At 40.1% G+C, this 22,583-nt stretch overlaps 1 protein-coding gene across 2 annotated transcripts in view; it reads left to right on the forward strand.

Moving 5' to 3' along the window:
• The window catches only part of uif (sushi, von Willebrand factor type A, EGF and pentraxin domain-containing protein uif), a 148,933-nt gene that overhangs the window by 81,730 nt on the left and 44,620 nt on the right, over nt 1-22,583 (forward strand). The window contains exons 4-21 of one of the 2 annotated variants that reach the window (XM_084589565.1): nt 1,552-1,658; nt 4,703-4,918; nt 5,249-5,347; nt 5,744-5,874; nt 6,500-6,710; nt 6,992-7,134; nt 8,994-9,198; nt 9,904-10,073; nt 10,442-10,613; nt 11,205-11,384; nt 12,694-13,059; nt 14,066-14,242; nt 15,199-15,309; nt 15,758-15,852; nt 16,189-16,410; nt 18,316-18,478; nt 20,873-21,064; nt 21,342-21,521. In XM_084589565.1, coding sequence (XP_084445691.1) covers nt 1,552-1,658; nt 4,703-4,918; nt 5,249-5,347; nt 5,744-5,874; nt 6,500-6,710; nt 6,992-7,134; nt 8,994-9,198; nt 9,904-10,073; nt 10,442-10,613; nt 11,205-11,384; nt 12,694-13,059; nt 14,066-14,242; nt 15,199-15,309; nt 15,758-15,852; nt 16,189-16,410; nt 18,316-18,478; nt 20,873-21,064; nt 21,342-21,521 — 3,140 coding nt within the window. Of the gene's footprint in view, nt 1-1,551; nt 1,659-2,689; nt 2,910-4,702; nt 4,919-5,248; nt 5,348-5,743; nt 5,875-6,499; nt 6,711-6,991; nt 7,135-8,993; nt 9,199-9,903; nt 10,074-10,441; nt 10,614-11,204; nt 11,385-12,693; nt 13,060-14,065; nt 14,243-15,198; nt 15,310-15,757; nt 15,853-16,188; nt 16,411-18,315; nt 18,479-20,872; nt 21,065-21,341; nt 21,522-22,583 lie in introns of those variants that run through there. The other variant, XM_084589566.1, reaches the window with a different exon arrangement.

Genomic DNA, 22,583 nt, shown 5'->3' on the forward strand with positions numbered 1-22,583 from the left:
ATGAAATGAACATGAATGCATGCGACAAAACCGTCCAATTATTTAAATAGGGCAAGCAAATGATGCACAACTAAAAATACTTCCTTTTCGTTAGTTTCAGCGGATGCCGGCTTCGTTGGTTGAAATACTGGGGGGTCTGCGGCATTAGGTGATGAAGGAACGCGGGAACAATTTGATGGTACTTTGCGACCTCTCCCCTCCCTTCTATTTCCTCCTTCCCTTCCCCAGTGCCACGTAAAATCTGCTGTTGTCGCTATGCGCTCTCCATTCCTTGCACAATGTTGATTTTTGAAATGATGCTTCAGCTATATGCGCATGTTTCCATTATCAGTCAATCTGCTGAGGTGCTCCAGTAGTGTAAGCAGAATTTTATGCCAGATAGCCCAGGTAGCTAGGCCTACCCACGTCGTAAAATTGAAAGCAGTGCAGAACGCAAAGAGCTTCTACTATTTCCTTCTTTCTTTTTTTTTTTTTTTTTTGTACACGGGCCGCACCCATGCTAATGGGGCTGCAACATTGACTTCCCTACACAACCCCTAATGGGGTGCGCACCCCCTTGTTTTAGTGCGAAAGCACTCAAGCGATCATCAGAGGCAAGCTTGCTTGTGCCTCGCTCGTTGCCGTAGCGACTGTGACGCCAGTCGCTGTCGAGCCACCGGAGCGGCGTGTGGGACAACGGCGTGCACAGCAGATACCCCTGTGGCGTGGGGATGGGGGCTGGCTGGCTATGGGGCGTGGTTGACGCTTTTGGTACGCCATTTGCATCTACGGTATCACTAACGGGTCACCACGTGGCGCCAGATTTTCCCTCTTTCGTATCAAAATTGCGACCCATGCAGCGTCAGGGGTGGTGGTAATATCATTTTGCTTCCCATTTATATAGCATCCATTTTCGCTAGTCAAGTTGGAGGCTGGTTTTCGATAGGGATGTACTTCAATTGTATGCCGTGCAGTAAAGAGGTTTAACAATTTTTTCGACTACGTGTGCCAGTCTCTCGGCGCTAAACTGCCAAGCAAAACTATGCCCAAACTGTGTTTTCGCACGTATTATTTGGTTTAAGCGAATTTAAGCCCTGGCAAATATTTTTTTGTTTGTACGCACCCCTTAAGTTGGCAGTGCAAGGGCTCCGCCGCCACGGTGGCTCACGGTAGGGCTCTCTCGACTGCCGAACGCGAGGACGCGAGTTCAGTCCCGATCGCGGCGGCCACTTTTCGATCGAGGCGAATAGCAGGGCGCCCGTGTACTGTGCGATGTCAGTGCACGTTAAAGAACCCCCAAGTGGTCGAAATTTCCGGAGCCCTCCACTACAGCGTCCCTCATAGCCTGACGGAAGTTAAGCCCTGTAACCAACATTAACGAAGTTTCTTTTGACCAAAAGCGTCTACTGCTTCTCGTAACACCGTCGATTGCACAGTGTGTTTTGTTTTTCTGAAGTGTTTATACATGAAGGTCATGATGCCAATAACAATAATTCTACGAATTCCTTACCAAATTACGCATATTTATTATGCTCATTATTGATTCCATGTGCTTCTTTTCTGTCTTTTCAGGTACGGCAGCCAGTTAGCATTAATATTAAATTACAATCAAAACAATTTCACAAGAAGCCTTGCAACAACTGGTCTCAAGGATGTGCCTCAAAGTGCATACTGGATAGGTGAGTCTGGAAACTGTGAACTTCCTGAGTCGTAATTATAATCTTCATTGTAATTATCATTAAATGTCAAAAATTTCAAGTCGCAGTTATTTCTTAGTCTTAAGTATCGTTTTCTAGAATGAATCTTTGGCGAACACCTAAGTCTCTAAAGCAAATGCCGAGCAATGCATGTTTAATTTAAATAACTGGGTTAATTAGAACTGACGAATAATTCGAACCACCGTCAGGTCACGTCGAACGTTAGTGGCCAAAAAGGTCCCTTAATTTCAATGGACGCAGGCAGCTGCTCGCAAAGGTTGCATCGCTAAAAGCACTTTTTTACAAGTGAGTAACCACTGCCAAATCTTTTCATCGACCGAACTCGAGCTGATCCAATCAGTTGTGATTTGTTGCCCCCTTGAAAGGACTGCGCACTCTGAGAAGGAATTTTTAAACAGAAAGCGGGAAAGGGCTAGTCGTAACTCGGAACATGCATGCTTGTCCTCGTTCGAAACTTGCGCAGCAGCGAAGCGGTTCATATGACCTCCGGATCAGCGAGCCCACTGATTTGACTTCACGTGCGAATTATGCGAAATCGAACTCGGCGCTAAGTGCCCGCGTGAGCCCTTCGCAACTGTAAGCGATTGTTTTCGTAACTGGACAGAGTATTTTCCAGTCCCGGTACAGGCGAATCGCTGCCGTTCACTTGGTGGTTCAAAGGACCACAAAAGTTTCACAAAAGTTCCATGAACCTCAACTGCTGCGCTACGCAAGTTCGTGGCTGCACCGTATACACTGTACAGCAAAAGCAACTCCCCATGACTCCGCACACTCATGCGTGCATGGCGCGCACTTTCAAAACTCAAGGGGTGTGCGAGACCCAACGGTTCAGCCCGTTTCCTTGTGTTTAAAATGGATCTTTCGCACAAGCTGCACTTACCACAAATTTTATGAAAGGAAGGACTCGAAGCATCGAGGTTTAAGAGAGCACGGTGCTATGCTCATTTTTGTACTGTGGCTTTTCATACCTCGAGCTGTCCCAGGTTTTCCTGCACCCTGTAACCGGTGTAACTAATAACCGCTGGAACTACAGCTGGAACTAGCTGGAACCAATCGCTTCGAGGAGTCAGTCACTGCCATCGTTTGTCACTAACGCATGGTGATCGTTTGAATTCGGCCCTCCGCTATAATGTTAATATCCGTGCGGTCGTGATATGAGGCGTGTGATGACTAGGCGCCTGACAACCACGGACCATTCACTGACCTACAGTGGTAATCACCGTTACTATGAACGCGGGTCCCCTGTTTCTTTCGTAAGCACGGGACCGTCACTAGCTCCGACGCTGGTACTGGGAAAGTTCTCTCGTATCTCGCGATGTATTATCGCGATAGAATTGAGAAACGCGTTGCCGAGTTTTGCGATAACGGTGATCATGCATCATAGTACACGAGCTGTAATTTCACGCAGCCGGGCTTGAGTGTACAGCGAGGCGTTTCAATTTTTTTTTTTTTTTCATAGTAGAAGAAAATTTTTATTTGTCGAATTTTCCTATTTTGCAAGTGAATATTCGTAAGACCGACCGAAATGCTTACTAACGTCATATATGTAGTATCGAAATCCAATTTATTACATAATTATTATTACTTTTTGTGGAAGTTTGTGTGAAGTATTGTAATATGATTTGCTACGTGTGGTGCATTGCCTTTTTTTTATCTCATATATGTGCACACATACACATATATAGGCTGTTTGAACCAACGTTAAAAGCCTCTGTCAGTCAGTGTGGTTTTCAGCTTCGGCTCCTCTTCCATGTGTACATGTGGATAAGGCACATAAACAATAAACTAAATTTGCTATGCATACAAAATCATCGGGGTATGGATGTGAAAAAAAAAAAAAGGGATATCCATGCATGACCACCTACATAAATGCATAAATATGTTACATCTCCAAACACAGTGATTGCTAACTGCACGGCATACAGTACAGAATTTGCCACAGCCAATGATCTTTGCATGAATAGTTGAGTCATCAGGCATATTAAACTACCTGTGACAACCTATTAATTTTACATGTGAAATGTCAGCTTAGGCAAAAACGAGTATTTATGTAGAAAACATTGCCCACAGTAGTGCACAATTAGAGTCCTATTCTAGTACACTCTGGCACAATCTAGCTGCAAATCAATGTATGCAAACGTTTCCTCCTTTGCACATTTTTTTTTTTTTTGAAATGCCGACATCATATATGTCACTGAAATTTCCTGATAACTGTGGTTACTTCTCTATATCTTAAAACTTTGCTAATAAAGATGACATTTACACTCACGGCCCAGATAAGGTGAGCTGGGAACCATTTAGGATAAGTGCTTGGTAGCGAGTTGACAGCATGTTGTCAACAGAACATGCTGTCAACTCACAATTTTCACAACAATATCACTTTGTAAGCATCCACTAATGCATTAAACACACACAGTGTATTTCTGGGCTAGTTTGTTGTGCATGTCAGCCAGTTTTATGGCTCAAGAAGACATGGAGATGACGAAAGTAGTGTGTTTATCCTCTCGTCATGCTGGCGTCTTCTCGTGCTAAAGCATGCTTTTGAGGTTAAACTGTGTGCAGATGAATTAGCTCTTTTGCCCGTACATTAATGCATTAATTCTCCTTATGCTGAAATGGCAAGATAAAAGTTGCATGTAGGCGAGGGAATGTTTTTCCAAATATCTGAAACACTGATGATGCCTCATTGTACCTGTCAAAGCCTTAATGGTGAGTGCAAAAGACATCACCATTGCCAAGGCTTTTAGTTTGGCTTCAGTCTGCATCAGGGGTGGAGTCACAAGCATGCATCTACCCAAAAGAGAAAGTTGACTGTGTTAACTACATTGTTACCAGCACAGCATGACCCATTTTCACACTGTTGCATATGACAACCATATTTTTCTTCAGTTCCTGCCTACCTTTTCTCCCCTACTCAATACAGGTACAGGGCCATCCACTGTTAGGGTGAACATGCTAGCACGTTTTTGGTTTTTGGACTGACCAACCTGGCTTCTTACATCCAGGTCTCAAGTCTGTGGATGACCTGTCTACAAATACGCTAGAGTCTTCGAGTGGCTACTTTATCCCCAAGTATGTGGGCCACTGGGCACTGGATCAGCCACAGCCCAAGGATGGCCAGTGTGTGCAGGCGCGCCTGACTGAGCGCACCCAGGAGTGGCACCTGGCACCCTGTGAAGCCCTGCTGCCATTCATCTGCCAGGTGCCTGCCTGCCCTGAAGGTTAGCCTTGCCCACAAGAAAGACAAAAGTACCTGTTATATTGTGCCTAAGTGGTCAGACTAATGCAAACGTATGCATATGTTGTTATCGCTAACAGAAGCTATGAGGCAGTGTTATAAGGCAGCTCGTCATGGCAGTAACCTAAATGGCTGGTGTGGCTGCACCTGCTGGGAGAATGCCAGTATATACTTCTGAACAAATTATTGTAATTAATGAATGACAAATAATTCAAAAGTTGAATCGAAAGTTTAATCTGGTGCAGTAAATGTGCCTGTATAGTTAAATTTTGTTAGGCAAAAGGAAATTATCATCAATCTACATTTCTTGCAGGTTCCTACTTGTGCAGCAATGGAAAGTGCCTCAACAACCGGTGGATGTGTGATGGTCATGATGACTGTGGTGATGAGTCTGATGAGATGAACTGTCCCAGTAAGATTTTTTCTAAAAATATTTTTTTTCTACACTAGCACAAAATAAAAGAAGCCTTACAGTGACACCTAGATGTGTGCTTGATAAGGAAGCCTGAAGACCACTCAGAAATTTAGGCAAATCTGTGCAAGTCAAAAGAAGTGGCTATGTGATGCCCTTGAATGCAGGATGTCTACATGTGACCACATTTAAGGCTTCCTCTGGTCATATGTGGCAAATTCACAGAGCATATCATGGTGTACTGAGACATCCAGCATATTGCATAGCATTGCCTAATTGCAGCAAATTCATTTAGAATGCCGCATTTTTTAACTCAGGCTCACTTTCGATCATCAGCTGCGGCACATGCTGTGGAAACTACATTCTTATGCTGATACGCCTGCCTCATGATTTCAGAATCATGCCACTTCTACATGCAAAGCTCGGGAGATTCCATTCAGTCACCCAACTACCCAAACAAATATGAGCCGAACCTTGACTGCAAGTGGACTCTGGAAGGCCCGTTGGGTACCGGAATCGTCTTGCAAGTGAGTGTTTTTTTGAAACTAAAAAATGAAGAGGTGTTTTTTTTGGGCCATTCTCGCATGGTATAGGTACCTTTTTATGGCTTGGCTAGTCCACATTAGTTGCCAAAATAATGAAAATGTGGATAAAAGCTAAAATTTATTGAGAAAAAGTGGCAATGGAATGAAATTAAAAGCTAGTGAGTTAGGCTAACTTCTGAACATCTTAAACAATCAAAATTAGCAGACATACTCATTTTTATACATTAAACCAGTAGCAGAATTCAGAATCATTCTCTTACCTGATCATCATTTAGCATTACATCTCTAGGTTTTCTTTCTTTCTGCTCAGAGGCTTAGCTTTTTTTAATGAGTGCACATTCAAGGAAGCCTTCTGTAGGTCTAAAAGCTGGCAGTTTGTCTCTGCTTCGAAAAATAAGTTAGGCAATGGGGTGTGTCCCATGCTGTTAGGACACGACTGACAGCAATAGTACAGTCTGTATCATACATGATATGGAGGGAATTAAAGGATTAGTAGTCTAAAGGATAAAATAAAAGAACCAAGTTCAGTTAATCGTTTAATCATTATTGTACCTATACCTCACTGGACATTGTTCTTTTTTTTTTTTTCTTGGGTACTTTTGCCCAGTTTTCAGAGTTTGAAACAGAGGCAAATTTTGACACTGTTCAAGTGCTGTCTGGGGGCAGGACAGAAGAATCCAGTGTTTCATTAGTTACCCTTTCTGGGAAGCAGGACCTCAACTCAAAGTCCTTTATGACAGCATCTAATTTAATGATCATTAAGTTTAGAACAGATGCATCTGCCGAGAAGAGAGGATTCAGAGCTAGCTGGAAAACAGGTGAGTGCTGCTTTACACTGTTTACTGACTTTATATTTACCTCAAGATTATTATGACATAATGTACATATAAAGCAAAACATTTTTTTGAGAGGCTATTGGTTGGTTCTAATTGTTTTTGACATGTCCAACTGAATTCTTCATTTTTACTTGTCTTGTCTTGTCACTTGCTGTTGTAACCGGGCTAATAATTTTTTACATGTTTGGAGAGTCTGTGTAGAACCTTACACAGAATGTCACCAGCATATGGCTAATAGCCTCTGTGCCATACTTCTCAATTAGAGCCTGTGAAGTGCGGAGGAGAGCTGATGGCCCAGCCAAGCGCACAGGTCTTGAATTCTCCAATGTACCCGGAGCCTTACCCTGGTGGCCTGGAGTGCCTCTGGGTTATTGCGGCTCCTCCAAGCAAGATCATCTCCCTTGAGGTATACGTCACGCTTGATTCAGTATAGCAGATGACTTATTTGACAGTATGGTATGGGGGTCTGCAACAAAAACTAATTTGTCGAGGCTAATAGTGTTGCAGAAAAAAGCGGTACGATATGTCGAAAACCTTGTGTACAATGATCATACAGGTTTGTGTTTCTCAGAGCATTCCGTCCTAAAAGTGAACAAATTATTTGAGTTTAAAGGGCAACTCCAGTGGTTTTTACATCATTTTGTGGTTTTGGTTTAATTACATTTCTCTGCACATCCTGACTCCAACACTAAAAACCGTTTTTCGAAATTCTAATTAGAAGTATTTTTCAAAAGGAAAAACAGCAAATTGAAACCGAAACTGTTTTCACGGCCAGAAACGGCGTCACAGTTGACGAAATGGTGATGTCACTCTCAGTATCACAAAAACACTCGTACGTGCGTCGGATGGTGAAAATAAAGTATGGGAATCATGACGCACTGCATAAAATGTCTGATGTAGTCCAATATAGGCCTCGCAATTTCATAATCACGCGGGAAGTGGACAGCAACGCCAGTATACTGTTTGTGATGTCAGAAACTCTGTGTTGCCCGCAGAAATAGTCTCAACTTAAGCCATGAAAACGGCATATTTTAAAGTCATGTTGCGCGCGAACGAATGATCGTACGCCACCAAAATTTTGTAGAAGGCGTTAGGACGGAGAGGAGAACCCACAGTAAAAATTTTATTTGAATATTCGAATGTAAAAAAACTCCGGAGTTGTCCTTTAAATTGTTTTGCTATGCCTTTACCGATTTCAAACTTACCACTAAATATGTCCAATTATACTCCGGTAGTAATACGCCTTATAGATTAAGGCACGTCAGTTACAGAGTACCACATTTTTGGACTAACTATGGGACAGAAATGCTTTCGTTTTTAATTCCCAAAGTTCTTAAAAAAACATACACTGACCATGGAACTTATCCAGAAAACTGTTTCCCAGAACGCCTTCAAAAAGAAGGCTATAGCTTACCTTTTTTCTTGCCTAGATGATTAAAGGGTTGTTTCATGCAGAAATTCCTTGTTCTAGATGTTCTATTAACTGTGTGAAATTTCTTATATTTCTTATTCTAAATATGCCTTGTAAATATTCAATGTATAATTATGGCACTGCAAAAGTGTGAACCTTCATCCATATATATATATTTTTTTTTGCATAAGTATGAGTTCTTTGTGTAATGAGAACGTATGATGTTCTTGCTTCTGCTGCTTGTGAGCATTGTGTTGGGTGCTTGCGCCCTGTCAGGCAGAGTTCATCTGCCTTTTGCCCTCTGTATCCAAGACTTTGTCTGAATCAAAAAAAAAATTAACATGTACGTACTATAACATGGCTAAGAAATTAGTCATAATTATTTTTACAGTGACCTAACAAATAAATTTTGCAAGTCTCTTTGTGTCAAAAAGCTGTCACTGTGCCCCAGAATTGGCAGAGGAAAATGTGGCATCGGTCCAAACGTGTTGAAAATAATACCTGATTTCGTATTAAAATTATGATGTAAGCGTTCTTTGTGCAGTGATCAGGGTGATGTTGTACTATTTCACTTCCCACCTAACCTCCATGTGCTTAGTCAGGTTGGAGTTTGTGATAAAAGATTTGAACTGCAGACATATGTCTCTCCAATTGTATGCCGTTACTTGTAAGTGTAGGTGTCCACCAAGAACCATCTTAAACAAAAAAAATATAAGAATTAGCAGAATGGAGAGGTGGTGTTAAAGGCACTATCACGTTTATAGCTTGAGTGTCCCCGTAATTTTTTTTATAGTTCTTGGTACAGTTTCATACTGTGGCAAGAGGACACTTTGGAGAACCTTTGATTATTGCAGATTGTTGATTTGGACTTGGAACCAGACAAGGACTTCATCCTGGTTAGAGATGGCTCCCTTCCATCTGATCCACTGCTCAAAACACTGACTGGACCTGCATCGGAAAATCCACAGTTCCTAATGTCAACTCGAGATCGCCTCTACCTCTACTTTCGCTCTAGCTTTGGCGACAGTCGGCGTGGATTTTCCATACGATTTCGTTCAGGTAACATTGCTGTGAATGCATTTTAGATTGTACGCTACTGTTGAGGTTTCCTGTTGAAAAGCAAGCTAAGCAAAGTGATTAAAAACAATAAATTTAAGTTCATCAGAGCCTTCTTGCCATTGTGCCATAGAAAGGTTATAAACATTTTGAAATAAATGGTGTTGTAAAATGTGCGCATTTGTAGGACTTGCATATTGACACCAGCATGTTTTCACTCAGCAGCACTGACACTTGACTGAGTTGCACTGCCAGAAGTTGAAGTACAGGAAGTTCACCACTCATTTTCTTTCTGTTATTGCAAATTTGAAAGTATGCCATAAACTGAAAACTTGAATTTAACAACGCAGAGACAAAATCAGCATTGTATCTCATTAATCACTTACTCTCACAAAAACCACACCTTTAATTGCTGAACAGCAGCGAGGGCATCTGGAAAGTGTTGGTTTAATGGTTGAAGCAATGTAACATGCCTACTTGTGAGACAACAAAACAAATCCCCTAGAAATGTGTTGGTTACAGCTAGCTCACTCCGTTTATGTTTATTTTTCAAGGTAAAGTTTGATTGCTGGTATTTCTTTTGTTAAAATAAAAATGCAAATCAAGCATGTAGTTACCATGCAAAGTTTATGCACCAGTAGAACTCTTGCTTTGAACAAGTGCCGTACAATGTGAGCTCCCAATGTTTCTTTTTTTCGTTTCTGCCAGGCTGTGAAGTAGACATCACTTCTACCTCAGGCAATGTTTCATCTCCTGCTTTTGGTGTTGACAAGTACCCACCAAATCAAGTCTGTGCCTATCGCATAACAAGGCCCGGTGGAGGACCTGTGTCACTCAAGTTTGAAAAGTTTGCTGTTGCTCCTGATGACTTTGTGCAGGTAGGACACTTGGCAGGATACTTCACCAACCATATGGGAAGCACTTGCATGTACACATAATGCTTCATTCTTTTAATCTGAAGCAATAGGGATGAGCATCTTTCTACAGACTACCTGAATTTTGTTTTATTCTTTTAATCTTTTCATTAGAAGCACTAGTGATGCAACTTAGTATTAATAAGAAAGAAAAATGTGTGCAGCTTACATGCCTGCTTATAAAGCAGGTAAAAAGTACCTAAATACTATCCACATTGTGTGTCTCTGTTTATGTTTGATTTATAAAATTTGTGGACGTTATATATTACCCATTGAATACACTTATATGCTTTCGCTTGGCTTTAGAAGCTTCCAAATGTCATTGATTCCAGATCTACGATGGATCTGACACAAGGAATGGCATCAGACTGCACCCAGGTCAAGGGTACACTGGTACAAATAGACCAACACTCACGCTGACTGCAAGCAGTGGCCAAATGTTTGTACTGTTTACAAGCAACCCTCTGAACACAGCTGCTGGATGGCAAGCCAGCTTTAGTGCAGGTAAGATGCCAGAGGCATATGACATGATGACGGGATTAATCATGAAGCTATCGAGAGCTGCATGCCTGAATCATTTGCCAAGAATAGTAACAATCACCTGAAATCCCTGGTGAAGATCGTAACAGGTCTAATTGGTTTATGGAGCAGTTCCCAGTTGGTTCCCATTGAGTTCCAACTGAGTTTTCATTGGAACCAATAGGAATTTAGTTGGAGCATGCAACGCTATGCAACATGTAACACTACATGCAAGCTACATGCAAAGTCGTTGCATTTAGCTTAGTTGGCCTACCCTACAGAATTGACCTTTATTTTTTGCTCGCATTCCCTGTGTTGCTGTTCACCTGTGTAACCAATTTAATGTTCTGATGAAATGAATGCATTTTACTTTTGCAGAAGAAGCATCAATAATATGCTTTATGTAGCTAAATTGTGATAATTCATGCGTGTACTTAAAGGTGCATGTTTTAATATGTTTGCATTTCAGAGATTTCGACTGTGCTGTATGCATTACAATTTCGAAGCATATCGACCAGTCTGGACTTACATATATTCACCATCTGAAAGCATATGCTTCTGCCTTTGTCTCTGCAGACTGCCCTCTTTTGACTGTTGGTGAAGGAGCTCTGGCCTCGAGTCGTGAAACAACATTTGGTGCTAAGGTGACGTATGTCTGCCCAGCAGGACAAGAATTTAGTAATGGCATGTCAAAAATTGTGGCTGAGTGTATGCCAGGAGGCAAATGGAGCATTGGTTCCATACCAAGATGCCAAGGTAAATGGATTTCTTGCATGGTTACTCTTGATAACAATATTGGCAGTGCCGTCACTAATAGCTTCTACAGTTTATTAAATGTGATAATTGGGGATATCAAGATACTTTGTTGGGCGAGTTGGTACTTATTCATTATTAATATAAACAGCGCGAACACGAAGACAAGGGACAAGAAACAAGAAAGCCACAGCACATGCGCTGACTCACAACTAAGCCTAAGCCGTTTACTCCAAGGCCCAGAAAAACAAACACGAAGAAAACGAAACAGTCACGTGAAACAACCCCTGGGTTCACCTGCTGCATAAAAAATTACTTTAAAAAATCACTTAAAAAAGACACCTCTTTGCTAGAAAGAGCAAGAGACGTCTTGCTGACACATTTATTGTCCGTTGAAATAAAATACGATTCCACTATCTCTCTCGTTATCTTCTCTTTGTGGCGATATAAAATCTTAACACTGTCAAACTTAGGAGTGCACTTCTTCTTCTCCTTCTTCATTATTTCACATAACTGGCAATGGGATACCAGAAACGTTTTGTCCTTTCCAATTTCCAAGTTGTTACAGTGTTCCTGTAGTCCGGACGGTGTATTAATAAGAGACTACAGGAACACTGTAACAACTTGGAAATTGGAAAGGACAAAACGTTTCTGGTATCCCATTGCCAGTCATGTGAAATAATGAAGAAGGAGAAGAAGTGCACTCCTAAGTTTGACAGTGTCAAGATTTTATATCGCCACAAAGAGAAGATAACGAGAGAGATAGTGGAATCGTATTTTATTTCAACGGACAATAAGTGTGTCAGCAAGACGTCTCTTGCTCTTTCTAGCAAAGAGGTGTCTTTTTTAAGTGATTTTTTAAAGTAATTTTTTATGCAGCAGGTGAACCCAGGGGTTGTTTCACGTGACTGTTTCGTTTTCTTCGTGTTTGTTTTTCTGGGCCTTGGAGTAAACGGCTTAGGCTTAGTTGTGAGTCAGCGCATGTACTGTGGCTTTCTTGTTTCTTGTCCCTTGTCTTCGTGTTCGCGCTGTTTATATTAATAATGAATTGGGGATATGTAATCTTTGCCAGCGTGTTATCTTTTAGTCTAACTTTCACTTCTAATGTGACAAATGAAAACAATGAGGTATAACCAGTGAATAAATACCATTTAGTTGAAAAGTTAGTTAGGTTGAAAGAAGATTGTATGCCTGGTAACAGAATGCAGAAATGCAAGCTTTGGTTGGGAAAGTTGTTCATGCTCCAGTCTTTGCTTCCTTACGTGTAAAACAATGACTCCACACCCGCTTTTCCTGTTTTTCCTTTAACCAGAACGCTACTGTGGAGCCGTACCGCAAATTGACAGCGGCTTTGCTGTGGCAGCAACCAATGTGACATATCGTGGCCAAGCCACCTACCAGTGCTATGCTGGCTTTGCCTTCACCGGTGGCTTCCCCACGCAAACAATTCGGTGCAATGAAGAAGGCAGCTGGGTGAACCTTCCCACATGCTTGGCCTCATCGTGTCCTCCACTGCCTGAAGTGCCACACACAGTGCACACCATACTCAATGGTGGAGGCAAAAACTATGGGACTGTGGTGCGTTTTGAGTGTGAGCCAGGCTACATCCGCACAGGCTATCCTGTTATTGTCTGCAAGAGTGACGGCCAGTGGTCGGCAGCACCACCAACTTGCAAGCGTAAGATGAAATTCATTAATCGCATCACAACTTTTTATTTTAAATCTAGTCTAATTTTGGCATGCAGAACTTTCAACACTGCTGTAAGTATTGTGGAGCATTTCGGTCCCATTGCAGTCCCATTGTGGTTCCATTATTTTAGCTTATATTATTTAGGCTCCATTTAAAGATGGACAGATAATGCTAAAATCTGACTATATGCAAGAGTTCCATTCCCAGCCTAGTTAGTAGTACTGGAGAAATATAGAATTATGAAAGACAAATCATGGCTTGCATGCAATGGTTTGCAGACTACATAAGGGCCATCATTTTCATTTGTGCAGTCACGTGCTTAATGCATGTTCTTCAGTCGTGACCTCCTACTAGGTCTTATTTGCAATTGTGTTCCATGGCAGTATGAGTGTTGCTTGTTTGTTTTTTGCTCATCTTGCTTAGGTAAGCTTCTATTGTGTAAATAAATAAATAAATAAATAAATAAATAAATAAATAAATAAATAAATAAATAAATAAATAAATAAATAAATGAATAAATGAATAAATAAATAAATAAATAAATAAATAAATAAATAAATAAATAAATAAATAAATAAATAAATAAATGTCAGCCTTATAAACAAGGTTAAAATGACAGAAAAAAAGAAACAATTTCAATTTGATTACAGGAGAAAGGTGCAACATAAAGATTGTTATACTTCTTGTCAGATGTAGAAATAACCCAGGCTTTCGTTTTTGTGTTGTATATACTTGTGCAGTTTAGTGAAATTAGGCTTAACCAACTGCATCTTAGATGTCTGCAAAAAAGGTTTAATAGCTAAAGCAGTCTTTAAGAACATGCATAAAATGCAAGTAGCATGTTCCCATTCACAAAAGCTTCAGCTGGGTATAAGTTGGATTTTTCTTGCTGTCTTAGTTCAACAAGTGTTTTGCATTCTGTAGCAATATGCTACATTCAGCACTTTCTGAATGTATGCATGGGCCTTCATACACTTTGCTTTTAATACTGCAGGAGCTCAATGCTTAGACCTGCCAGATATCAAGAATGGGTTTGTGTTAGACTCACGGAGGACTTACTATTTTGAGGATGAAGCAAAGATACAGTGCCACAAGGGTTATCGACTTGAAGGAAGCCATGTTGTCACTTGTGGACCTAACCAGACTTTCAGCAACCTGCCGACATGTCGAGGTAAGGAAATATGGATGACAGCAATGAGTTTGAGCTTTTTTCCTAGTAATGCTATGTCATCCATCATGAGACACCAAATTCATAAAAGGGGCCAGCCCTGTGTGAGTGTCTCATAGTAGTAATAAAAACAAACAGTTGCAGTTGCATCACAGACCAATCAACCATGGAACATTCAGTGGATTCATAAGCTCTGCCTCTTTTGATGTTATTTTTTGCATCCACTCAAAGTCCATAGATTGCTACGAAAAATGTGTTGGATCTCCACTATGAACGGAAAAGCAATTCCTGTGGATGTCTGTGAGATGTCTGTTCAGTAGCATGAAAGAGATTTTAAGCATTTAGATGTGATGTGGCAACAAAATATAGTTCCTTCACACAAATATAATTACGCTTACAAGTATATTCTTCACAAATGTATAGACTTCGGGTTGTGCACTTAGGCACCAGATGTTGTACAGATAGAGTCAACTTCATATTTATCTCCGAGGGACGGCAAAATTTTAAGAGTTCCTTTATATTTTATTTTTCTTGAAATCTAAAATAGGTGGTGAAGCGATATCTGCATTGCCAGATTGTTCTCAATCGGGTGTTTTTCTCAGAATATACTCATATGGTGAAGAACAATCCTGTGTTGTTCTTTGCATATTTATCAGAATGCAATGTGGGCGTCCATTAATGCATATTTGTCAGACATACGAAGGTCACCCTGTTGGTACTTGGGGCATTTGAACCTAAAACGTATGCTCTAAAGACGCATTAGGCTAGTTAAGAACACATTAACTGCATCTTATTGTAAAGTCTACCCATGAATATGTAAGCACATAATTTGCATTAAGAAGTGTGCATAGTTTTTTACTGCCATTTGTTCTCATGCTTATGTTCTAGCTAGCAGAAACCCTAGAACAGCATTGATGTTTCACTTGGTGAGCTAAAGTCTGACATTTGGATATTTTCAGATATAAATGAATGTGCATCATCATCAGCCTGTGACTCAGCATCAACTGTCTGCACCAACACTGCTGGAGGTTTCTTCTGCAAGTGCAAGAAAGGTTTCGAGCCCAACTTAGGTGTGTTGGCTAATGCTTGCGGCTAATTAATGTACAGAGCAGTTATGACTGGCTGTTAACAGCAGTCACTAGGCTTTGATAGCAGCAGGGCTTATTATCACAGTTTACACCCTGGGCAGGCCTTAACCTGTTGTATTAGAAAAAAGTTTGGTTTTATGTGTCAGAAAAAAAAGAAAAAAAAAAAGTGTGAACAGTACAAATTTTTTGTTCTTTATTCAGAGATACCCCGCTTTGTCCAAGGGTGTTTAAGCATGGGAGGGTGATAACATGGAAGAAAACAGTTCTTCATTATCACTGCACACTTGGTTACGCTTGAATATTTTTATCAAAATAAATATCGATAACACTTTATATTAATTTTTTTCGTTGACACTGTTTTTCGCATGTGTGTGTGTGTAGCAAACTAACTTTTGTTTCATCACAAGACTATTATCTTTGATATCCACAGACTGCAGGCCAGTTGGTGATCTTGGACTGAGTAACGGAGCCATCCCTGACACAAGCATCAAGGTTTCTGGCACGGAGGGAGGATACCATAAGAATGTATGTATGAGCAGCAAAAATCAAGGGTAGCAAACTGATGTAAACATGCTTCCAAGCATTCGCCTGTCACATGTGCAGTGGGTAATAATATACCAGTCCATATATGAAGCCAGTCAAACGTGATGCGTGCCTAAAATCTCCTCTCACAAAAAGCATTTTGAAAGAGCAGAGTGTTTCTAAAAAAGAAACAAGGGCTTAAATTGTGAATTCGTTTGCCGAGTGTAAATGTTCAAAGAACTACCCAGTCAAAAAAAGAGAGAGAAAAAAAAACAAAAACAGTCACACTTTATATCCAAAAGTACTTTGTATAGCAGTGCAGTTCCATGTTCCACCCAGAATGTGCGATTGGATGGCCCTCGTGGATGGTGTGGCAACATTCCCCGCTCGGGTGAGAACTGGGTCCAGGTTGACCTGAGTGCACCCACCGTGGTACGAGGCTTCAGGACACAGACTGTGGTTCGTGATGATGGCTCCCAGGCATTCCCCCTCAGTGTGCGCATCCAGTACACTGATGACCTCACTGACATCTTCAGGGACTTTGCTGACCCTACAGGAAAGGTAGCCACTTTTGTTCTATATGTATACATATATATTTTCCTTGCTCTGTTTCCGCATTCATTAATGCTCAAGCTTACTCAAAGGAAGCTAGCGCAGGAATCGTGGCTTTATATTCAGGCTTGAACCAACATTTCCGAGCTCTGTATATCCTCTTAATGCATGAATTTTCTTTTTCTGCCCCAAAAAATTACAATGTGGTCCATTCATGATGCAAATGCCTATATCAACCTTTGTTTTGAGAAAAACTATGTGATTGTGACAATTTTAAGAAATATGTCGTGTATCATATACGATACACCATGCAGTTAGGGGTATTTTTGTGAAAATATAAAATTGCTCATAAGCGGCTCTAATAGACTAAGAATCGCATTGTGGATTGCCAAACAGTAATTTTATGGCAAAAACATTTTTTAGAGGTCCAGACGGACCGGTTCTAAAGGAATTCTTACTGTAGCACTTGGTGCTCATCTAAAACTGTGGTATTTCCTTCAACGCTTTCTGAATGCAAGGCCTTCGCGATTTTTTCTTCGTCAGTCAGTGCACTGTATATTAATCTCTAGTACACTTTCTACCACAGGATGTCGAATGAGTGCAAGACTAAACTTCCGGGTCTGTCATACAATGTAATACCACTACTTTGGTCAGAATCGGTAACTAATAAGAAAGGGGGAGTAATCTGGACTTGCAAAAATATGCAAAATCATTCGAGTGCAGTGAATTCATTTTCTGCTAATCAAATTATGAAACATCATAAAGTGACCAAGATTACCCCTATGTGCATGGTGTATCATATTTGATACACAAGTAAATATTCTTATCACAATGTAGACTGAAGGATTATTGCACAGACAATGTAACGAGACAAAATAAATCACGATGATGTCCTAATAATTGTTTTTAAGCGCTGCTTCCAGTCCGAATGAAGAAAATGTTCCCTCTACCTATGGAATTTCTGCAAAAAATGAAAAAGAAAAAAAAATTCTACTTCCCTGCACATTTGCAAATGAAAATAACTAAATAATTAATTTTGAACATTCACTTGTTGCACAGTCCACACTGTGGTTCTTAATAAGCAAAATTTATTTTGTTGTTGTTCAGAACAAGTTAGCTCAAAGCAAATTTACTGTAATCATATATGATACGCCATGCGTTAAGAGGATATTTAACTTGAATGGTCAATGTTTAGAAATAAGACCCATTATTTCTAACCAGCTATAGTTTCATATTTTATTATAACCTTGAAATCTCATTGTTCTTGGCCCATGTTCTTGTGAGATGAACGTCCTTCTTTTACATATAAGAGGCAAAAGCTTTATATTGCTTCCTTCTTTCAGCTGCTTTACTGTTACAAAAAATAGCTTCATTTAATTTTTGGATCATAAATGTCCATTTAGCTTATATCTTTTGCACAAAATTAAGATTTTTGTCAATACTCAAAGGACTGCATCATTTTGAGCTATGCAATACCCCTTTGCACATGCCGAACTGAATGATACCTAAAATGTTGTGGGCATTGACAATAAGCAGGGAAAAAGACTGCAGCTGGTTCAGCATGGTTGTTGTTTCCAGGTATTGCTACACCTTTTGTTATTTTGAGCATTATAAGAACAAGGTAGCCAATCATATTTGTATTCAACATCTAGTGTTCAGATAAAGGTTAGTGATCCTTGAGGCTAGGTAGTAAGCATCTGTATTTTTTCTGCTAGTCAGTGCAGCTTTAGCCATTTACAGCTTTCTCAAACTGCGTGTCGAGCTCCCTTTCGAGTGCAAAATTACTCTCAGCAAAAGTGTGGCTTTTGTAAGGGTTGTTGCTAATGAAAAATGCTCCATTATGGAAAAAAAGAACATCTTTTGGGTGTGGCATACATAAAGCGACTAATCAGTAGCTTGGTGTTTCATTTGCAGGCACTTGAGTTTCGCCTTACCCCCAACGGAGGCTCTGGCCTGGCTGTGGTCAATTTGCCCCTTCCATTTGAGGCTCGCTATGTACGTGTGCTCATTGTGGAATACGTGGGTGCCCCCTGCATGAGGCTAGAGCTCATGGGCTGCTCTCGTCAAGACTGCCTTGGTAAGCTGTGCGTGCATAACCACGCAGTAGGGAAGGAAATCAAAATGCAAACTTTTTCATGCTTTGCTTTGCTTTGTTTCTTGTATCCCTTTACGACTAGGGAAATGTGCAGATCCTGGAAAAATAGAGGAAAAAATAAATTTGTAGAACCTCTTTATAGTAAAGTCACTGGGATGAGCAAAAATCTTTACTACGTCAGGGTCTTTACTATATCAGTTGTTGGTGATGACATGGTTCTGAAGATGCTGTGTGGTAGTTAAATGGGCGGTTACTGAACACTTCTTGTTGCTTAATGAAAAAAAAAAAAAAAAAAAAAAAAACACTCTGAAATACCTTCTATCTCTCCCTTATCTCTTCATGCAATCTTTTTCAGTTATAAAAATATTTTACATCTTGTGGAAGTACTTTTTAAGCATGAGGGCAACGTAGCTACAAATACAACCAAGTGTGATTTAATGTGAAAACCAAAGCCTTGTATGAACACGGCGTAACTTTTTGCTGTTTTTGTCCTTTAAAAGGCAATAAGTGATAAATGCGCATGGCAGTCAAATGCTGCACCTCCATTTCTTGCCTCCGCTGCCTCATGCTTTGTTCTACACTGTGCTGTGAATGTTCGCTCGATTCTTCCCCTTCCCGTTTTCTTGCCGCATTCTTACTATCCTTTACTTTCTGAACGGACCGCACCGCCTCCTTTCCATGTCTGTAGACAGCTTTATTTTTGTTTTTTTCCTACGCCCTGCGTTCTTTCCCTTGTGGCTCCAAGGCTTCCGTAAAGTAGGCTTTGCTGCTAAGCCTGGTCGTAAAGCCAATAAAAGAACACTGTGTTATTTTTCTGTTTTCAAATATAAAAAAATCTTTGCCTCGCGATTCTACGTAGTGCGCGGGCGGTGATGTCATATCGTGGGAGTTGTCACCGCAGCCAGATGCCCTTTACTATAACCGATTTTTACCAAAAATGTATTTGCTATAAAGGGGGGAAAATGTACAGTTGTCTATGGAAGATGAACTGGGACTTCAGTTTCACTTTACTATATCCGAGTTTTTACTATATCACAGTTTACTATAGCGGGGTTCTACTATTTAGGTTTTGAAAATTTATTATGACTTACAAAAAGGAGGAAAGCTGAGAAAGAAAAATGGAATTACATTCAAGAATAGCAATACTAGTATTAGTAATGTGTTAAGACTTCTGTTCTTAGCACTTCACAGCACTGCTGCTCCATACACTTACTTAATGTGTGTAGCGTACAGTGTTTTATGTTAAACCATGAAAATACAGACGTACTTTATTGAAGAGGACAGTTTATTTCCACTATTTAAAGCTAGCCAGGACATGAAAAGTCTGTTTGAAATATGAAATGTGTTCAAAATTTTTTGCCAACTGAATTAAACCTTTATTTTCTTGAAATATTTTCTTACGATGGTAAGTGTTAGGGCTCACGAGCTTTGCACAAGTAGCACAGTATTGGTATGCACATTAAAGCCAAGTTAACACTTAACATAGAGCTTCCATTTCAGTTGCGTTTTGCCGTGGTTCATGGAATTCATCGTTGTAGTCACCATTAATGTCGCACTGAGAGTGCATGGCATTGTGGATGCCAGAGCATGGTTCAGCTAACTAGAGGTTTAGTTTACAGATATTTTTGCACATAAATGCGACACATGAGTAAGTAACCTGGACATCTATGCATTGGCCAACCGCAGTAGTCAGTGATGTGACAAAATATTCACTGGTCCCATAAATTGTTCTGATATACGGAGAGCCTTGTAAAAATAATTGGATGCAACCAGTAACTACTTTGGTTTTAATGAATCAGGGTACACATTCTGCTTTTCCTTCCTTAGTAACATGTCTCCCTTCAGTCCTTTCAGGCTTTCTCATACACCACTGGAGTTACATTTCTTTTGTACTTGCCACTAGGTGTGACAAACTGGGGAATGGTCCATTTGACACAGACCAAACAACATTGACGAAATTCTGTTGGCAATGAGACTACTATCTCCTGTTGTTTGTGCCCGAATGATTCTCTCAAGATTGAACCATGTGATGCTTTACATTTTTCGTTTGAGTTAAAAAGATTTCTTTTTTCCACAGAAAATTGTGGGATTCTTTGAACCTGACTGAATTCAGAAAAAGATGAATCGCTGATGTTAGATGTATTAAAGCCTAGCAATTTTCAAGTGAACAGATGAAGCCTGCTAATTTTTTTATTTAGCTGGAAAATACACAAAGTATAAGCATTGGCATGCAGTGGAGCCGTGTTATTGCTGCAGCTTCGAGATATAGTAAATGAATTGTCATGTCACAAAGTAGAAGCCAAGGGGTCTGAATAACAGAAGACTATTTACTTAGATGGAAATAAGCATATTATTAAAGTTCATCTCACCTTTCAGATGTCAATGAATGTGTTCACAAGAATGGTGGATGTGATCAGCGGTGCATCAACAGTCCAGGTGGCTTCAATTGTCTGTGTAATGTTGGCTATGATTTGTACACATCCAATGGCACAAATGGTTTCAACATTTTGCCTAGTGAGACTGGAACAAGAGATGGTGACATGTATCGCATCAACAAGACCTGTGTTCGTAAGTCTTCAACACATTTCTTTAACTTCCATTAAGAAACCTATAAAACTTATAAATAAAAAACCTATAAAAGCCTATAAAAAAAAGCCTATAAAAGCCTATAAAACTAGCAACAAAGCTTGTTATCTTTACTAAAGCTGCCTTGTGGGGAAAATGGATATCTAAACTTTCTTAACCTTTTGAATTCTGCATATAGAGTGGCCTTATTTATAAAGATAAAAATGAAAAGCCTGAAGAATTTGCAAGAGCATAAAGTGACACTGATTTTCTGATGCAGCAAAAATGTGTTCCCCACTGGAGAGCCCTGAAAATGGTCAGCTCCTGTCAACAAAGTCTATTTACCACTTTGGAGACACTGTGCACTTCCAGTGCAATTTTGGCTACGTGATGCTGGGAACTACTACTCTGACATGCACAAGTGGAGGCAACTGGAATGGCACTGTGCCTACCTGCCAGAGTATGTACACAAATAATTGTTGAATTCATCCGCATACAAGGGAACCCATTGAGAAAAACGCACCTATAGTCATCAAGGCATCATGTCAGCTCACATAAGAGCTGCATTCTTCTTTGCACATGTGTGTGAGAGAAGGAGAGAGTGAAGGAAGACCAAGAGATGATCACAGGGTTTTCTAGGTGAACAATGGCTACCATGGATGATAGCATGGCAGTTGCAAAGACGAGAGAGTAAGGGTATGAGAGTAAGCCTTGTGCATAGTGGCCGACTAATCCATCATGACATATGACAGATTCAGGCTGCAGCAGGGTATAATTTCACTATTGTATTTACTTTGTCTATAGATTCTCACAATATGATTGCATTCCACTTGTTTTTTAGGAATCCAATCTTATCATTATCGCCATTTATTTGATTGTTTACTTTAGTGTGTTTTATACCACTGTGGGCTTACAGTTGCGCTGCCGCTTACTCTAAGTGGCAAACAAATTGTCTTACATTAACCCTGACAGTCATGCAAAACCTGACAGTGGCATTGATAATATGTTTGTTTTCCCTTCAGCAAGGTTCGAGCTCTTCTTTTAACTGCGGCTTGAAATTGAATGCTGTATCATTATCTAGGAATAACACTGTTAATGAGTGCATTGAACCAGACAAGTGAAGTTTTATTTTGAGACTATAAGTCAAAATTGCAGTGTATTGTGCAGCAGTTTTTCTCTAGTCTGTGCACTGATGTGTATTGGCAAAATACGAAGAGAGGCATGGTGGGAGAACTTTTGACGGTTATCTTGTGCGTCAAGCTTCATGGTATCTACAAAGCTGCATCCTGGCAACGCATTAAGATACATAATCCTTTTCTCATCAGTTGTAAATAAAACTATAGGTAAGAATTATATCATCACTTCGGTCACAAATGTGCAGAAGTTTGGAGGATTGCAACCACCATTTGCATGCACCACACTTTGTACATTCTTCACAGCATTTTTCCTAGTTTAAGTGTATTTTTTATTAGATGATGCTCTGATCTACTACATACTATATTTTGTCTTACAATTAGAAAAG

The sequence above is a fragment of the Amblyomma maculatum genome, chromosome 1 (assembly GCF_055883805.1).
Source record: "Amblyomma maculatum isolate TAMU_Amacu chromosome 1, ASM5588380v1, whole genome shotgun sequence".
NCBI lineage: Eukaryota > Metazoa > Arthropoda > Arachnida > Ixodida > Ixodidae > Amblyomma > Amblyomma maculatum.